Source organism: Penicillium mononematosum (assembly GCF_028829835.1).
Source record: "Penicillium mononematosum strain IBT 11891 chromosome Unknown utg000003l:1.0-8172316.0:1.0-8177699.0, whole genome shotgun sequence".
Taxonomy (NCBI): domain Eukaryota; kingdom Fungi; phylum Ascomycota; class Eurotiomycetes; order Eurotiales; family Aspergillaceae; genus Penicillium; species Penicillium mononematosum.
Window position 1 is genome coordinate 7107172 of NW_026643273.1, and position 15255 is coordinate 7122426.

The 15255-nt window shown below is 47.0% G+C and overlaps 7 protein-coding genes across 7 annotated transcripts; 4 read left to right on the forward strand and 3 right to left on the reverse strand.

Moving 5' to 3' along the window:
* Positions 1-388: 388 nt before the first annotated feature.
* Positions 389-1377, forward strand: N7519_007707 (putative CmcJ-like methyltransferase; the record flags this gene model as incomplete). Its single annotated transcript, XM_057294483.1, has 2 exons — positions 389-730; positions 1072-1377. The coding sequence occupies 2 exons, from the start codon at positions 389-391 to the stop codon at positions 1375-1377; spliced, it is 648 nt and encodes a 215-aa protein (XP_057149294.1).
* Positions 1378-1867: 490 nt separating this feature from the next.
* Positions 1868-2581, reverse strand: N7519_007708 (MFS transporter; the record flags this gene model as incomplete). The annotated part of the gene is made up of 2 exons (XM_057294484.1): positions 1868-2184; positions 2245-2581. 2 exons carry the CDS (start codon positions 2579-2581, stop codon positions 1868-1870), a joined length of 654 nt encoding a protein of 217 aa, XP_057149295.1.
* A 48-nt stretch (positions 2582-2629) lies between these two features.
* Positions 2630-3642, reverse strand: N7519_007709 (MFS transporter; the record flags this gene model as incomplete). Its single annotated transcript, XM_057294485.1, has 3 exons — positions 2630-2809; positions 3063-3257; positions 3325-3642. 3 exons carry the CDS (start codon positions 3640-3642, stop codon positions 2630-2632), a joined length of 693 nt encoding a protein of 230 aa, XP_057149296.1.
* A 628-nt stretch (positions 3643-4270) lies between these two features.
* Positions 4271-6162, forward strand: N7519_007710 (uncharacterized protein; the record flags this gene model as incomplete). Its single annotated transcript, XM_057294486.1, has 5 exons — positions 4271-4522; positions 4594-4763; positions 4820-4896; positions 4949-5356; positions 5411-6162. 5 exons carry the CDS (start codon positions 4271-4273, stop codon positions 6160-6162), a joined length of 1659 nt encoding a protein of 552 aa, XP_057149297.1.
* Positions 6163-6773: 611 nt separating this feature from the next.
* N7519_007711 (cytochrome P450 oxidoreductase) lies at positions 6774-7798 on the reverse strand (the record flags this gene model as incomplete). Its single annotated transcript, XM_057294487.1, has 3 exons — positions 6774-6824; positions 6878-7357; positions 7424-7798. The coding sequence occupies 3 exons, from the start codon at positions 7796-7798 to the stop codon at positions 6774-6776; spliced, it is 906 nt and encodes a 301-aa protein (XP_057149298.1).
* A 1254-nt stretch (positions 7799-9052) lies between these two features.
* N7519_007712 (isocyanide synthase family protein) lies at positions 9053-10881 on the forward strand (the record flags this gene model as incomplete). Its single annotated transcript, XM_057294488.1, has 2 exons — positions 9053-9791; positions 9848-10881. The coding sequence occupies 2 exons, from the start codon at positions 9053-9055 to the stop codon at positions 10879-10881; spliced, it is 1773 nt and encodes a 590-aa protein (XP_057149299.1).
* A 547-nt stretch (positions 10882-11428) lies between these two features.
* Positions 11429-12479, forward strand: N7519_007713 (uncharacterized protein; the record flags this gene model as incomplete). Its single annotated transcript, XM_057294489.1, has 4 exons — positions 11429-11512; positions 11560-11942; positions 11992-12117; positions 12209-12479. The coding sequence occupies 4 exons, from the start codon at positions 11429-11431 to the stop codon at positions 12477-12479; spliced, it is 864 nt and encodes a 287-aa protein (XP_057149300.1).
* Between the last annotated feature and the right edge of the window lie 2776 nt (positions 12480-15255).

Genomic DNA, 15255 nt, shown 5'->3' on the forward strand with positions numbered 1-15255 from the left:
CAGTCAAATGAGAAGAAATTTATTTAAAGATAAAAAGAGAACCCTCAAGGTTAACATCGCTCAGATACTATGGTGTGGTAGGCTTAGCGGCACGCCTCACTTTCCCTTTCCCAACCACAAGCCATAGCGCCGAGGAGACGCATCACCCCCCTCACTTTTCATCACCCCTGAAGTGACCTCCTGACGCACTTTGAATGCATTATGCAAAGCATGGTGGTTGATAGCTCATCATTACTGCGGCGCTAAAAAATATTTGCCATGCATTTCGCTCCGAGTTATCATGGTAACATCACGGGTAGTATCCTCGTGTCTCCTCGGCCGGACTTATTCCCTTCACACCTCTCCAGCCTCTCCAGAAATCATCCAGAACCCTTGCACTACGCCAAAAATGAGCGAGCAATCCCTTGCCACTTCAATTTGCTGTCTAGACAGGCTCGATCTCTATCGTAGAGAGAAGCCGTATGAGCTCCGGTTTGACCCCCCGAATGAATTCCCACGGAAAAATTTGCAGATCTCACAACACCACGACATTCGAGTAGAGGATATCAGAAATCGCAAGGGAGACCTTTCGATCGAGAAAAATGGCTTCGTGGTGATGGATCTAGAAGACATAATGAGTGCGGAAAAGTTTGGCCACGGCGATGCTGTCGAGTCACGATACTTACCCCAGGTCGCTGAATCTCTCAAAGAACGTCTGGGTGCCACCCGGGTTCAAATTCATGACTACCCCGTAAGTCATTGGCGAGCATCGAAATGTGCGTCAGTTTTTCGTGCCGTCTAATCAAACCTTCAGGTACGGAAGAGCCATCCAAAGTTCCCCATATCAACGGGCAAGCCTTACAGATGGGAGCAACCAGCAAGTCTCCTTCACATTGGTAAGCCTTTATGTTACCGCCCGGCTTTATGGTATGCATCGTACTAATTCGAAGCTAGATTCGACACCTGAAGGGACCTCGAAAATTGTGAGAGAACTCAATGAGGACTCTAGTGGATTCCTCCAGATGAGATACCAATATGTCACGCAAGTCTAGTGAATTTCGGGTCCTTTTCAATATACAATTCTGACAATAGACTGTGGACAGAGTTTGGAAATCGATCGAGGGCCCCATCAAGAAGTGGCCGTTGATGATGGTGGATACATCCACCGTTAACCCCGAACATGACCTACAAGCCAGAGATATGGTCTACTACAATGATGTAGTCGATACCAACCTCGTATACAAATCCGACGCTTACAAATTCATGTATCTGAGCAACCAGAAGACCACCGAGGCATGGGTTATGTTGCAGTCTGACTCCAGAGGACTGACGGATATGGCCATAATATTCCAGACTAAACCCCACCCCCAACTAATTGAAGCAGGTTGTTCTTTTTAGTTAGTTAGAGAATTCATACATTGTGATTTTACACTGTACACCCGTAAACCATTGATTTCTGTCATTTCGTCCCATGGAAGTGGATCCCACGGGACTAAAATTTCCTCTGTCAAGGTCTAGTTGAGGCCACTACGGGCCTGCAGACGAAGCCAAACCCGCGCCTAGGCGGTAAGGATTAGCATAAGGCCCGGCCCATTTAGGTCCCGGCGCTTGCGGAAGTCTACTTAAATGTCATCCAAGACTACCTACCTACCCTATGTGTTACCTTAGAGGTGTTTCTTCAATTTGTATAACCTATTGGCCTTTATATATTTCAAAGTCTCTTGAGACAACCAGCCTAGTAGCAAGATCCATGGATGTTATTAATTCTCTGAAATCGTGTTCTCGAATGAGAACTTGGAACCTCGTAGCGAAATCAACCGACAACAACTGTTTGGTCAAGTAGCGGACACAAGAAGACTCTGTCTGCAATTGCATCTCTAGGTTGTGATCAGTTTGATTTCGGAGAAGTATTCTGATGCCCAGTTTGCGCCCCCTTAGCTAGTCTTGCTTTTGCCCATCGGGTGGATTGCATCCGTAGAACAATCAACATCGAACCTATCCCAACCAAGTTCAAAAGTCCCAAGCCAAGGAAGCAGTATCCCCAGCCCATCTTTTGCACAAAGGGTGTGATTATTGCTGCAGCTACAGCAGCAGCAGGGCTGCGTAACATGTTGCCCAAAGCAAAAGCCCCTGCAGCTTGCTGCGCAAGACACAATGTCAAGAACGCGTTCGACGCAACAAACATCCACGACATCCCAATTCCGACTATTTAGTTCAAAAATAAGAACAAGTCATCCAGGCTGTTTCACGGATGACTCCACTTACCGACGAAGGTAGAAATCAAAGTAGCGGCCGGGTGAAGTGCATGCTCCACAAAGAACCCAAACATGATCAATCCCGCAGAAGCTAGGAAAAGTCCCCAGATTTGGTCATTCAAGCGTGCTTCGGGGTGAATATTGGTCTCTCCGTGCATTTGAACTGATTGCTTGCGTCTCCAGTCAGAAAACCGGCCTCCGCAAATAGATCCAATCACCATGGCTACTCCGACAACAACATAACCAGCGCCAACCTCACTGCTGGACCAGTGGTAGACATCTCCAAGAGCGGATGGGAGTTGAATAGCAATGCAGAAGTAAGATGAGTAGAGGATAGCAGTATTCATGCACGTGATGCCGATTGGGGGGGTATTGGAAGAGCTTCCAGTATCCTTTCAAGGTGGGCTTGGGAGGAGGAGGCCCTCTCTCCGACTCTGGAACCAGATCAGAGGAGAGCTTGGGAGGAAGAAGAAGCCAGCTTTTGTCGGTGTATACACTCCCATTCCCCACACGTGCACGCAGAGTTTCCGGGAGCGCAAAGACGAGGACAAGCCACAAAGTAGCACCCGAGATTGCTAGATCATCCGTGTCAGAAAGGTCAGGGATGTGTTGATTAGGTTTCATTTACCTAGAAAACCAAATATCCATCTCCAGGATGTTTTATCGACTAAAGCACCACCTATCACTGGGCCTAGAATTGGACCACATTGGGGCCCGAAAAGGAAGTATGACATTGCTCGAGCTCGCTTCTTTGGTTCAATGATCTGCCGGTGAAAAAGCTGGAATTAGCTCCTTGTAAGGGTTAAACAACCAAAATGTCAGTCTTACATCCGCTACTGTGCCAGCTCCCAGAGAGACAACAGCAGACGATCCGAAAGCCTGCACCACTCGAAGGACAACTAGTGCGCCATAATTGGCTGGAACGGCCGCAAGAAGCACATTCGCCAAAATATAGATCAGGATGGAGATGATATAGAGCGGTCTGCGTCCTTTCCAATCTGCGAAACTTGACCAAACTAAGGGCTGCGAGGAAAATGTTTAGAGACACAGGTATACATGGGTATTATGGGAGGCCAGAGGAAAGACTTACTCCAAAAGCAAACACCACCATGAATACTGTTACCGTGACATTAATCTCTGTCTCTGTTTTGTGAAACTGCCGGGCCATTACCGGCAAAGCAGGTAGGTAAATGTTTCCTGCAAGGGGACCAAATATTCCTGCAACTGCGATTATTCCGAGAATGAACCGTCGACGCGATTGTGAGATCGCTGTGTAAGCAGGCTTTGGTTGTGCGGGTTGCTCGCATACATTTTGTACGGGTGTCTTGGAAGAGAGGTCGGGCGATGAAGCAGTAACAGTTTGCGTCTCGGGGAGCACCTTGATAGAGGGTATTTCAGAAGTCGACATCGCGCAGATGCGAGTTGAGCATTTGATTGTTCAGAGAGTAAGCATATAGTTGGGAAATCTATATATACTTATGGATCCTACACGGATTCTCCCGAACCCGATCTCCCATCTAGGAAAAAAAGCTCACGTCCACGAGCTGAGAAGATTTCTTCGGGAAAAAGAAAGAAAAGAAAAGAAAAGAAAAAAGGTTGAAAAATGAAAAATCAGTATTTCGAAAGTAAAAAACAGTTCTTTGGAAATCGTAAAGATGACATGAGCCAGAATAAAACCGAAAAGCAAAATCATACTAGCTCAATACACTAGATCCTAAGTCCAACGGGGCTAAAGAGTACAGTAGTGCTAACATAGAGTGCCAAGGATGGCCCCCCCCATGCACACTCTACGGAATTGGCATAGTAAAAGCCCTCAAACTAGCTCACTCCAAATAGCAGGTAGGATCCACAACAGGTCTTGCCATTGACATGGGTAATCTCTCTTTTCCGCTCTCAATGGCCGCAAATTTTGAAACACTAAAGCGCCTGTCGCCAGATGTTGCAGTCACAAAGACGGTATATATGTTCTCTGTCTTTTTGTCATTTACAAGTTCTTTTCTCTATTGTATTTCACCTTCTACACTGAAACTCATTGAATGAGTATCTCTCGCAATTCAGAGTATTTGAATGTTCTGTTTGCCAGTGGTATCACGGCCGACCGCAATATGAACGTTGACCGGGATTCCGTCGACGAGACCGCCAATAGAGATGACGATGGGGACAAGCAAGGGCTTCGCACCACTGAACGCGATGTCCAAAGTAACCCGGATGACCTGGAGCAGGCCAACTCGAAGGCTGCCTTCAATTCGAAGAAAGCACTGTGGGCATTCTTGGTCCTATGCTATTCGGTACGCAGGGACTTTTCAGATCCCCTTTGACATGACTTCTGGCTAATCATGGTAAACTGGATCAATTACAGACTGGCCCAACAGCTTCCATGGTCTCAAACTACGTGACGGCAGCAATTCTCTCGGCAGCCAATCTCTTGGGCCACCAGGCGGGATCAGGCAAACCATGCTCACGCCGCGGAACAAACATCAGCTGTCTGGTGAAGTTTGGCGGAGGAGAGATTGACTACAACAGCTATACGTGGGTAATCCTTTGTTATATTGTGGCCCCCGATCATTTCGGCTGACCGAAGCCAGATTGTACCTTCGATCGATCAGTAGAGCCACAGAGGGTGTTGTGTCGATTCTCACTGCCGGCTTGGCAGACTATGCTAGTGGGTGTACTCGATCGAGTTGCTCGGGATTCAAAGCTGACGATCTTACCAGACTATCGCAAAACGATGATGATGACATCGATCTTTCTGTTCGGAACGTTGGCTTTGCCTTTTGCAGGGCTCACGGGTAAAACCTACAGCCACCTGACCGCCCTATCCGTCCTTTATTGCTTCTTGACAACTGTCGGAGGGGTCTATACGGTGATTGAAGGGTCATACATCCCAATCTTCATGCGATCCACAGGCTGGTTCCGTGAGTCCCGAGTGGCAGCAACCACTGGTGAGAGAACGACCTGGAATAAAGGTGTCTCCATCAGTGTTCTAGCATTGGTGTCAAGCAACATTGGCGGCTTGACCGCCCTGATTATTGGTATAATTCTTGTCTATGGACGGGGATCCTACGTGCAGGTTGGATATTTCAATTACCTTCTAGCCATTACAATTGGTGGCTGTATTACAAGTGAGCTGCCCTTTCGTTAGTGAAAGAGTCCATTTTTTTGCTGACCACGCCTAGTCCTGTTTGCTCTACTCGGGCAATATCTCCTACCATCTATGCCCGGCAAAGAATTCGATCGCTCCAAAACCCGATTCCCATTGCTGGTTGCGTTCAGAAACTGGCTTAAACTGTTAAAAAGCGCAACCCGCTATTCCGAAGCATTCAAGTTTTGCATAGGATGGGTTATGTGGAATACCGGATACTCCAACCACTTGCAACTAATAGGCGCGCTGTTTCTGCAAGTCACTGGGTTCTCCCGAAGCTCCGGAGTATACTCAGTCTGGTCATTTACTAGCATCATCTTTGCCTGCATAGGCAGTTTGAGCTTCATGTACCTGTACCCGCGGCTTCGCTTGCCCGTGAAATCGTATGCCTACGGTTTCCTCATGGTCAATATCCTCTGTGTGCTATGGGGCTGCATTGGAATCAGCAACCATGTCACAATTGGTTACAAGCACCAGGCCGAGTTTTGGGTTGAGCAGGTCCTGTTCATGTCCGCTAGCAGTGCCCTTCGAGCATACAATCGTGCCATTTACTCTTCCATGATTCCAGAGAACTCTGAAGCCCAGTTCTTTGGTCTGGAGATTACCTTGGATCTCGCTACTGGATGGATCAATCCCTTGGTAATGGGTATCATCCAGGATCGGACCCACAACCTACGATTCCCAATGATTCCAAACCTTTTACTGATGCTCGTTGGACTGGGACTTTACTCACAGGTGGACATTTCCAAGGGTATTGAACAGGCAAAGGTCGCTTTGAGTCAATAGGCCAATCGGAAGAATTGAGAGTTGGATCTGATCGTTGCATCATCAAAAGGTGGATATAGGGGTGTTAGCTGAGATTGCACTCATTACCAGACCATATAAATTGGCCTCTGAAAGTATTCAGCGTGGACACCTTTCTAGGTGGAGCTCGGTGCATCATTAGCAAATAATATCATGGACAAGCTCGAAAAAGTATACTCTCAATTACCGTTGACACAGAGTCTAGCCTCGTCTATAATTTCGCCTTTGCGCCAGCATTTGCCATTTCCAGCTGAAAAGGCATGTGGAATTACATGGGCTGGAGTAAATTACAAGATCATAAATGATATCCATGGATCGAGCACTGCCCTCGCTGATCTCGGTGTTTGATCGAATACTCCGGCTGACTTCGCCTCCGAAGCATTTCACATGTTCTAAGATAGACTACCTGACAAAATACCCTCATAGCAGTGCCTCATGATCAAATGAAGCAAATTTCCCGAAGTCAACGTTGGAATATTTCCTTGGCCAACATTACTGTCTAGTAACAAGGAATCACTACCAAATCGAGAAAAAAGCATGACAGAAAGCATGATTACCTGTACCCATAGCCCAAGACCAACCAAGCCAGGAAATTAAAGCTTTTTAAAAACAAGACGTACACCTCGTGGGTGCAAGGGACCGGCCTGTGAAGTAAATTAGGGCAAGCCTGGTGGGTCAGAGAGGACCATGCACTTACAGGGGTCATTTGGTCTTTCCATTCAGGATCAAGCTCCCATCGGAATGTCCGAGCGAGAACAAATAGGGAAATCCTCATTTGCAAGAGAGCAAATTTCTCTCCAAGACATGTGCGGGACCCGCCATGGAAGGAAATGAATTTGGCCCGCGCCTTGGCACTCCGGTATTTCCTGGAAATCTGCTCGTCTGTGGAACCCCATCGCTCAGGTCGGAAATCATTCGCATCTGGGCCCCATGCAACTGGATCCCGGTTAGTGGCATAGCTATTGTAACCAATGTATGTGCCTCTGGGAATGTGGATGCGACCTCCGAGACATGCAGGCTCTGCCACATATCGATTGACGAGCTGCGAGATGGGCGGTAATAACCGAAGACATTCCAATATAGTTGCAGTTAGATATGGCAAGGATCGCCAATCCAAGTCGTCCAGGTTGCTTATACTGAGATCCTTGATTTTCTCTCGGAGATATTCTTGTATTTCCTGGTCTCTTATGATTAGTCTATGAATCTGACAGGATAGTAAAGTATGAGATGACTGTAGACTCACCGAATGCTTTCCTAGGAGATAAAGCGAAGAGACCATAAGCAGCTGTGGATTCTCTTGGCCAGCCACATAGAGAACGTTTAGGTTATCCCGAAGCTGCTTCGTATTCAAGGTACCATCGCGCCATGCGGATCTGAGTCGGTCTCCGAGGCAATTTGCATTCTCACCGTTCTGCAACTTTTTGCCTGAACTAGGAATAACTTCGGCTTGAAGCAGCTCCGAAAACTGCCGTATCAGTCTTCGAGCCTTGGCTCTAGACGGTATTACCGATGCAAGTCGGTCTAGGACAGGAAAGTTCATGAAGATGGGGCGAAATAAATATCGCTTCAAAGTTAATTGAGTGGTATGGAGTAGGACGTCGTGTTCCATGCTCATCATTTGGGACTAAGGATTTTCATTTTGGATCAGCAAATCAAACACGAAGTAAAAGGTGGAATTTTAATAATCATGTGAAGTATCCACGTACACCTAGCTCGGGGCAGTCAAAGATGCAGCAAAGGAGATTTGCACTGGAATAGCGCTGAAGAATCTCCTGTATAGGAATTCCTTTCTGTATAGACTTTCCCTGCATTTGCCGGAAAGTCTCGCGTAGTTTTCTTGCATTGTCAATAATAGGCTTGGTGTCAATGACTTTCTGTAATCCAGGTTTGATTATAGTGCGGTAACAACGCCACTCTTCACCTCGCGCGGAAATGATATTCGATCCTGCAGCCAGAACATGTTCCCCTGTCTCAGTCTCTAGTTCCCTATTATGCAGAGTGAAGCAAGTGGCTCACTCACCAAGAAAGTCAGCTAGAACGCTATGCGGGATCTTTTTTTGGTTGCCGCTTTTGTTGTATATCTGCTCTCTCTTCAACACCTCCGAGATGAATTCCGGTCGTTCAACGATGATGTTCCATTGCCCAGCAAAGAAAAGTTTGATTGCTCCATGTCTATACAGATGAGTCGCAATATATTGCTCGAAGATCTGCTGCTGATCAACATCAAAAAGGACTGGCAGCAGAGTAACCCAAAATGGAACCGAGGGTATCTCGCGAGGGTGCCGTGGTGGCGTGAAAACAAACAAAAGCGGTACAATCAATGCAAAAATAATCAAAAAAGCCCAAGTGCTCATCATGATCATGTAATAGGTGGGCTTTTTCTCCGTGCAAGAGTTTGAAAGTTACTCAAATCTGACTCAGGAGTATGAGGAGCATTCGATATGAGAGGTGGTCAGGAATATCTCCTCAGTCAGTTGGCTCTATTTATGCAGCTAGAGATTGACCCAAGATTGGAGCTCGATGAATGCCCTCATTTGGCCTCATTGCGGGCTATGGCAAGTCATTTCCGGTTTTTTTCTAGTGTTCACCTTTGTCTCCCAAGGATGGCAACTGAGCCAATTACGAGCGCAAGGCTTCGTCCAAATCTGAATGTAGAATGGCTCGCCTAATATCGTATCAAGTGGGTCTATATCATTGTCGTTGAGATAATTACGAGTCGTGGTATTGTTGGTTATTGTTGGTTACGGCACTGGGGCCAAAATGTAATATTGCATGGTCAGACGAGATTGAGGCTTACTCTGTTGCCTCCCTATATGTCCTGTTTAAAACGGGATATCAATAACTGTCCGGAGGGTTTCTTCACATCCAAAAGATGCAGTCCTTACCAATCGGCCCGAAGGGCATTGCAAGCATGGATGATTGTATCTATGACCGATTAGCTGCCATATACAGCCGAACACATCAGGGTGACCTGATCCAGTGTTTTGGGGGCCATGAGCATTCGGTACATTCAATCTGGTCTGTTATCAAACCACAGCTCAACTTGCAAGAGTTCAACTCATACCGAATGTTGCCCCACATTGCCCTCGATGAGCCGACTTCCCCTTCTCAGCTTGTCAACATCCACGAGTTTCATCAACCCGTGTCGTCCGTCATCATTGGGGTTGCTATAAGTCTTGGAAGCGGACTTTCAGACTCATGTTTTGACGAGTTCTTTTGCTTTCTGCTTTTACAGCAGATTGCACGGTTATCCAATACCTTAGTGGCCAAACAGGCCATTAAAAATTCCTCGGTTGCAGAAGAGGTGGTTGATCTTGTGAATGATGAACTGCTGGTCCACCCCTCGAACTCCCAATGGAATACCGTGGGCCGAGAATATCTCCTACAAAGAGTCTCTTTCTTCACCTCACGTGGATTGACTATCGAAATGTGTTTGCCTGCTTTTCCTTGCAAATCCTCCAACCCCAACAAGGTTGCCGGAGCACTTCCAGACCGCGGCGAAGAGCTAGCCCTGCGGCGGCTCTATTCGGTTTCGCGGAGACTGAAATCTATATACGAGCCTGGTGTGAGGATTTGCATTATAAGTGATGGACATGTCTTTAGTGACTGCAGTGAGTGAATCCCCCTGGTGGAAGTCTGATAGTTCTAAATATGTTTGGTCAAACAGTCGGAGTGGATGATGACCAGGTGGACGAGTATGGCCTCCGGCTGCATGAGCTCAATGAAGCCATTGCCACCCAAGAGCAACAGCCTGGGGAAGTCACATTCCAGTCTCTGAAAGACATCTTCCATTCTGCCCCCAAGGATGTTCTCGGGGAGACAAGAGCTTGCCAAATAGAGCTACCCACCCTTGAACACTTCCTTGACACAAACATCTCAACTGAAACCGAATTTTGCCGCCAAAGCTTAACACTGGCTTGTCAGCCAGACAGAAACTCTTTGAGATCCCAGATCAAGGGCCAGGACTCCGCAATTGTCTCGCTATACCGTGGGTTTTCACGGTTTATGCTGGAGGATCTTGCATTGCATCCTCGCTCACAGGCGATATCACGATCACAGAGGAAAAAGATCGCCGAGAAAATATCATTTGAGATGTTGTTGCGCAACCAGGCCTACTCCAATCTCGTGGAATTGTTTTTTCCCATGCATGTCCGACTTTCGATCCACGCTCATGTCAACTCCGGTCCCAAATTTGGCATCTCGCTGTTTGATCGATCGAAAACCCGCGTGATTGACAATTTAGACGACCTGTCGATCATTGCAAAGCCGTCCCATGACCTTTTGCATATTCCAACCCCATGGCACAATTGTGTTTTCCAGGTTTCGGGGAGCGACTTCACGTATATCGCCAAATCAAAGGTGATTCATGAGGCTCGACTGTCAAACATCATTCAAGCAGACTGGGTGATGCACGATCGGGAGGGTGCTACAGGAGGTTATTTCCAGATCGATGCCCCTGTCCATACTGAGACAAGTCAAATCACCACTATGAGCACAGCCAAGTCGCCGATCGTGTCATCTGTTCTTGAAAAGACTTCTCCTACAATTGCAGATGTCACTGCCAACGAAACAAAGACCAGCAAGTCTTCTCGGAACGCTCTTTTCCGTGGGATCAAGAGGCTATTTCGATATAGGATTCGGGGTCTCCAATCGCGCACCCTCCACCCCCATACTCCAGGAGAAATGGGTCCCAAATCCTAAGCTGGTCGACCTAGGTAATGACAGAATGCAGCATCATCTGTGCTATTGAACACAGCGGGCGATGTTGAGTGGTAGGATGTAAGATGTTCTAATGGAGGACAGGAGTCGCCTCCTAGCCCGTCTGAACCAAAATTTGTTCTGTATGGATTTAATTTCTTATGTTCTCATTAGTCTAGTGAATTTCAATTGCGTCCAACGTTCACAACTTGATGGGTGTTGTTAGCTTAATGAACTCATCCCGATTCCGATGCTGAGCCTTGGAACTTGCTCGGGTAAGGCAAATGAGGCTTCGAATTTACTTCTTGGGGATGATTCGAATGTACGCCTTGATTGGGAGCTGTTTGAAGATCGAAAGGGAGAAAAATCCTGTCTAATGTGGAAAGTGGCAGTTCGGGCGGTCCGGGCGATAAGACCGTTCGAGGAGGCATTCTGCACTGCCCCCCCCAACACTGTACATTTGGGGCAGCCAACTATGAGACCAGGTCTCGTGGTAGCCCAGCTATTGAACTACCAAAGCGTATCTAATTCCACTGGGATAATTAGCAGTATGGCGTCTGTTAACACCTCTGTCATCTTCGACCTTGGCGGAAGTCACTACCTTGCAAGGCCTATTCGGATGCCTACAAACCGTGTATGTGATCAACAGACGCTAATCTAAAGCAAAGCTGACCTGAACAGGAATCTTTTCTAGAGAACGGTTTCAAGTCAAAGATACCATCGCTGGTGACCTATTTCAGCGTGTGGAACACCCATACTATTGATGCCGGAGCCCTTCAGAAATGGCGAGCCGAGTACCTTGATCAAGACGATGTTTTCCAACCCAAATTTCTGCAAGGAATTATCTTCGGAGGCGTCGAGTCCAACGAAGTACAGCTCACGCGTGACGCAGAAACTCTACTTGAAGTCTGGAAGACTGTGAGTGTAGTATATGAGCCTCATTTAGAGCTAAAGGATGGCCCTTACTATATAACCGGAGGCACTTTCCACTCGACATGGCAAATATACGAAGATCGACAGCTCGCTTTTCTACAAGAAACTTGGCCCACAGATGACGGGAATGGGTAAGGAAATTGGTGTACTGCAGTAAACTCGGCTAACCTTCGGGTCCAGTACCGTTGAGCAGGTTAATGCTCCTGGTAATGGCTATCGTTCACATGAAATAGCTATCCCAGCAAGATATTACTCGCAAAATATCATCGAGCCAGATCCCACGGTTAAGAAAAACCACACGCCTTCGTAAGTAGTGGATAGATTGGACATTATGTCAACGTTTCAGTTAGTACTATCATCCATCGAACCTATGCTAATTTGTATGCCTAAAATTTAGTCCACTTCACGGTATGAGAGTTGCCATCAAAGACAATTTCCACATCAGCGGTACAAAGACATCACTCGGCAACCTTGCGTACTACGAGACGTACTCAGTCAGAAATGACACGGCAGACGTAGTGCTGGAACTATTGGATGCTGGTGTTCATATAGTAGGGAAAATGCATCTAAGTCCCTTTGCTATGATGGAGCATCTGATGCAAAGTGTTGACTACCAAGCACCATTCAATCCGCGAGGTGGTGGCTATCTGATCGCGGGGGGGGAGTAGCGGCGCAAGTGCTGCGGCTGTTGCGGCTTATGACTGGCTGGACTTATCCATTTGCAGTGACAGTAGGTCTAATTTTGCGTCACTGGTATTCGGCATTCGGCTTACACGTATGCAGCTACGGGTAGCGCTCGAATCCCCGCGCTTCAAGTGGGAGTGTTTGGCTTTCGTCCTTCGAGCAAATCTATCTCCGGTAAGGGTTTAGTTAAAGCTTGGCCAGCATTTGACACTCCTGCATGGATGGGTAGGGATCTTGGGATATTCCCTCACATCCTGCGTGCGTTGCATCTCCCTGGACTAAAAGCTGAACCTGAAATTGCAAAGAAATCTTATGTCGAGATCCTATATCCTACGGATTTCATTCCAAAGGACAGCCCCGACCAAGAACACGCGATGGATGACTTTATCGAAGACTTTGTCAAATCTAGCGGGTGTGCCTACAGAAAAATCTCCATCAAGGAAGACTGGCGAAAAAACATCCCCTGTAGGGGAGAAGGACTTCCAGCAGTACCTTTACAATGTAAGTTGATAATGGTGCGCGGCAAGAATTCTCACTTAAGCATGATAACAGAAAACGCTCCATGGCTGGTATTACTCGGCCTACCACTCCTTTGATGACTTTAGACAAAGATATGAGGCATCTCACGGCCATGCTCCCTTTGTGACTGATGTTGTCAAATGGTATTGGTATGGACACAGCTTCATCCCGTTATTGTTCCTAAAACTCACGGAAGAACAGGAATTTAGGAAGTCAGGTAACCTTACAGGAGCATGAGGAGATAATGAATCGGCTGTCAATTTTCAAATCCTGGTTTATTGATCATTACATGAATGGATCGCAAACTACCATCATTGCTTTGCACGTCGACAAAGTTCAACCAAGATATCGAAACCAATATCCCGGCAATAACAACCCAATTGTACCTGGTATTCGACCAACATTCCTTGCAGCGGTATTAGGAGCTCCTGAACTGGCTGTCCCAAGTAAGTCCTCTTATTGGTTTTTTGGATCGGTATATAGGTTGGATCTCAGGCTTACTCTATTTACTTACTCATGTTCCAGTCTGTCAAATTTCTTATCAGTCTCTTATTACGGGCAAAACAGAAAAACTGCCAGTTGTAGTTTCCCTTCTAGGACCTCCAGGGAACGACATGAAACTGACCCAATGGTCACTGGACGCCATGCGCGCAAGCGGGCGCCCGACCACGGTCAAAACTGGCAAGACGACTTCCTGATATGGTTCATGAAATCCAGTTATGGCGATCTGCTTTATTTCCACGTTTCATAATTCCAAAATTATCTTACTGCAACGTGGCGCTCTTTACTTCCTATGACAGACCGGAAGTACCACAAGAGTGGAAGGAGGTATAGAAGTGGGCCAGCGCGCCTTTTTAATGAGTTTGCCGTTGTGCAAAGGCGTCTCCTAGATTTCAGCAGGCTCGGAGGCAAGGTGAGTAAGGACAACCATGTAGTTGCTCTTGCTTGGTGGGAATGGTCACTGGAATGTGCGACCAAAAATACAGACAAGTCGAGCTCGAACTGAGGCTGGCCGTACGGACAGAATGGGTTTTCATCGCCGTTTGAGGCCTTAGCTTGGCGGTACTTAGGGGACCCGAAGACGCTCTGGAATTTGAGGGACGATGACTTCACGGGTAGCTGTTATGAAAGACAAGCAGGCCAGGCCTGGTTTGTCAGGCTTCACATGTTTGCTAGCTAGTATATTAGCTAGTCCCACACTGTCAGAGAATTCAACTTCCTTTTCTCTCTTCTCTTCCCTCTGGCCTTTGCCAGATCAGTAGCATAGAGGTTTAATTCCTGGCCAGAGCCTGTGATGACAGTCACACCCCCAGGTCTTACCAGCATTGTCGATAATAAGCTTCTTCGAGTGCACCTGGAGAAAGATGGCGATGTTTGACTTGTTGGGGACACAAAGGATACTGCCAGGGCGGCGACCCTTGTAAATCAAGTTGACACTATAGATTAGGCCAACCATTTGACCGTTGAAAATATTGTCGTTGATGTCGTTGGTTGGCTGACTAGTGGACTTCCAGCATTGGTGAGGAGGTCACGGAATGGTAGTGTCTCGGGAATAAGTTCCGAACGGGAAATCGGGCCTGGGACATTTTGGCTGATCTTTTTTGGGCCGGGCGCATATGCCTTCTTATCGTCATGGTAGGTCGGGCTATTTCACAGGTAGAATCGGATTCCGAGCTCACTTGTTTCCACCGTACTCATCACACATATAAAAGGCAACCTTGGATTCAGGAACCTAGGTGAAGTAGTTCAAGGACAAACTACAACCAAGGCCCTTACCACGGACGTTGGGCTTCTTAATACGCCTATAGTCGCCCCGCTTGAGTATACTTCCAAGGTTGACTCGTAGGCCTAGTCATATTGGTTATCACGACCATAGCTTCCAAAGGGATTCTGATCTCGATGTCTTTCGAATTGGCAACACCATCTCATCTTCAACAACTAAGATCTTTTAGCGTTCAGGTTCTTAGCCGGCCGGCCGACAACAACGTTGCAGGCAGTGCGACCAACGATGATAAAGACAAGTCTAGCATTACCATGGACAGATATGATGAAGGGAGAGAGGACTGTTTGAATGTAGTGAAAATGATTGAAAATTTTTGAAAGAGAGAAAGACAGTGGCTTTCTCGATTTATGAGAAATGAATTGTACGAATCTTTTTATAAGTGAGGTGATGGGTTTTCTGGGAGAGACTGGACTCCAATCGATCTGTTGGGCTACCTCGGCACAACATCTCCAAGTGTA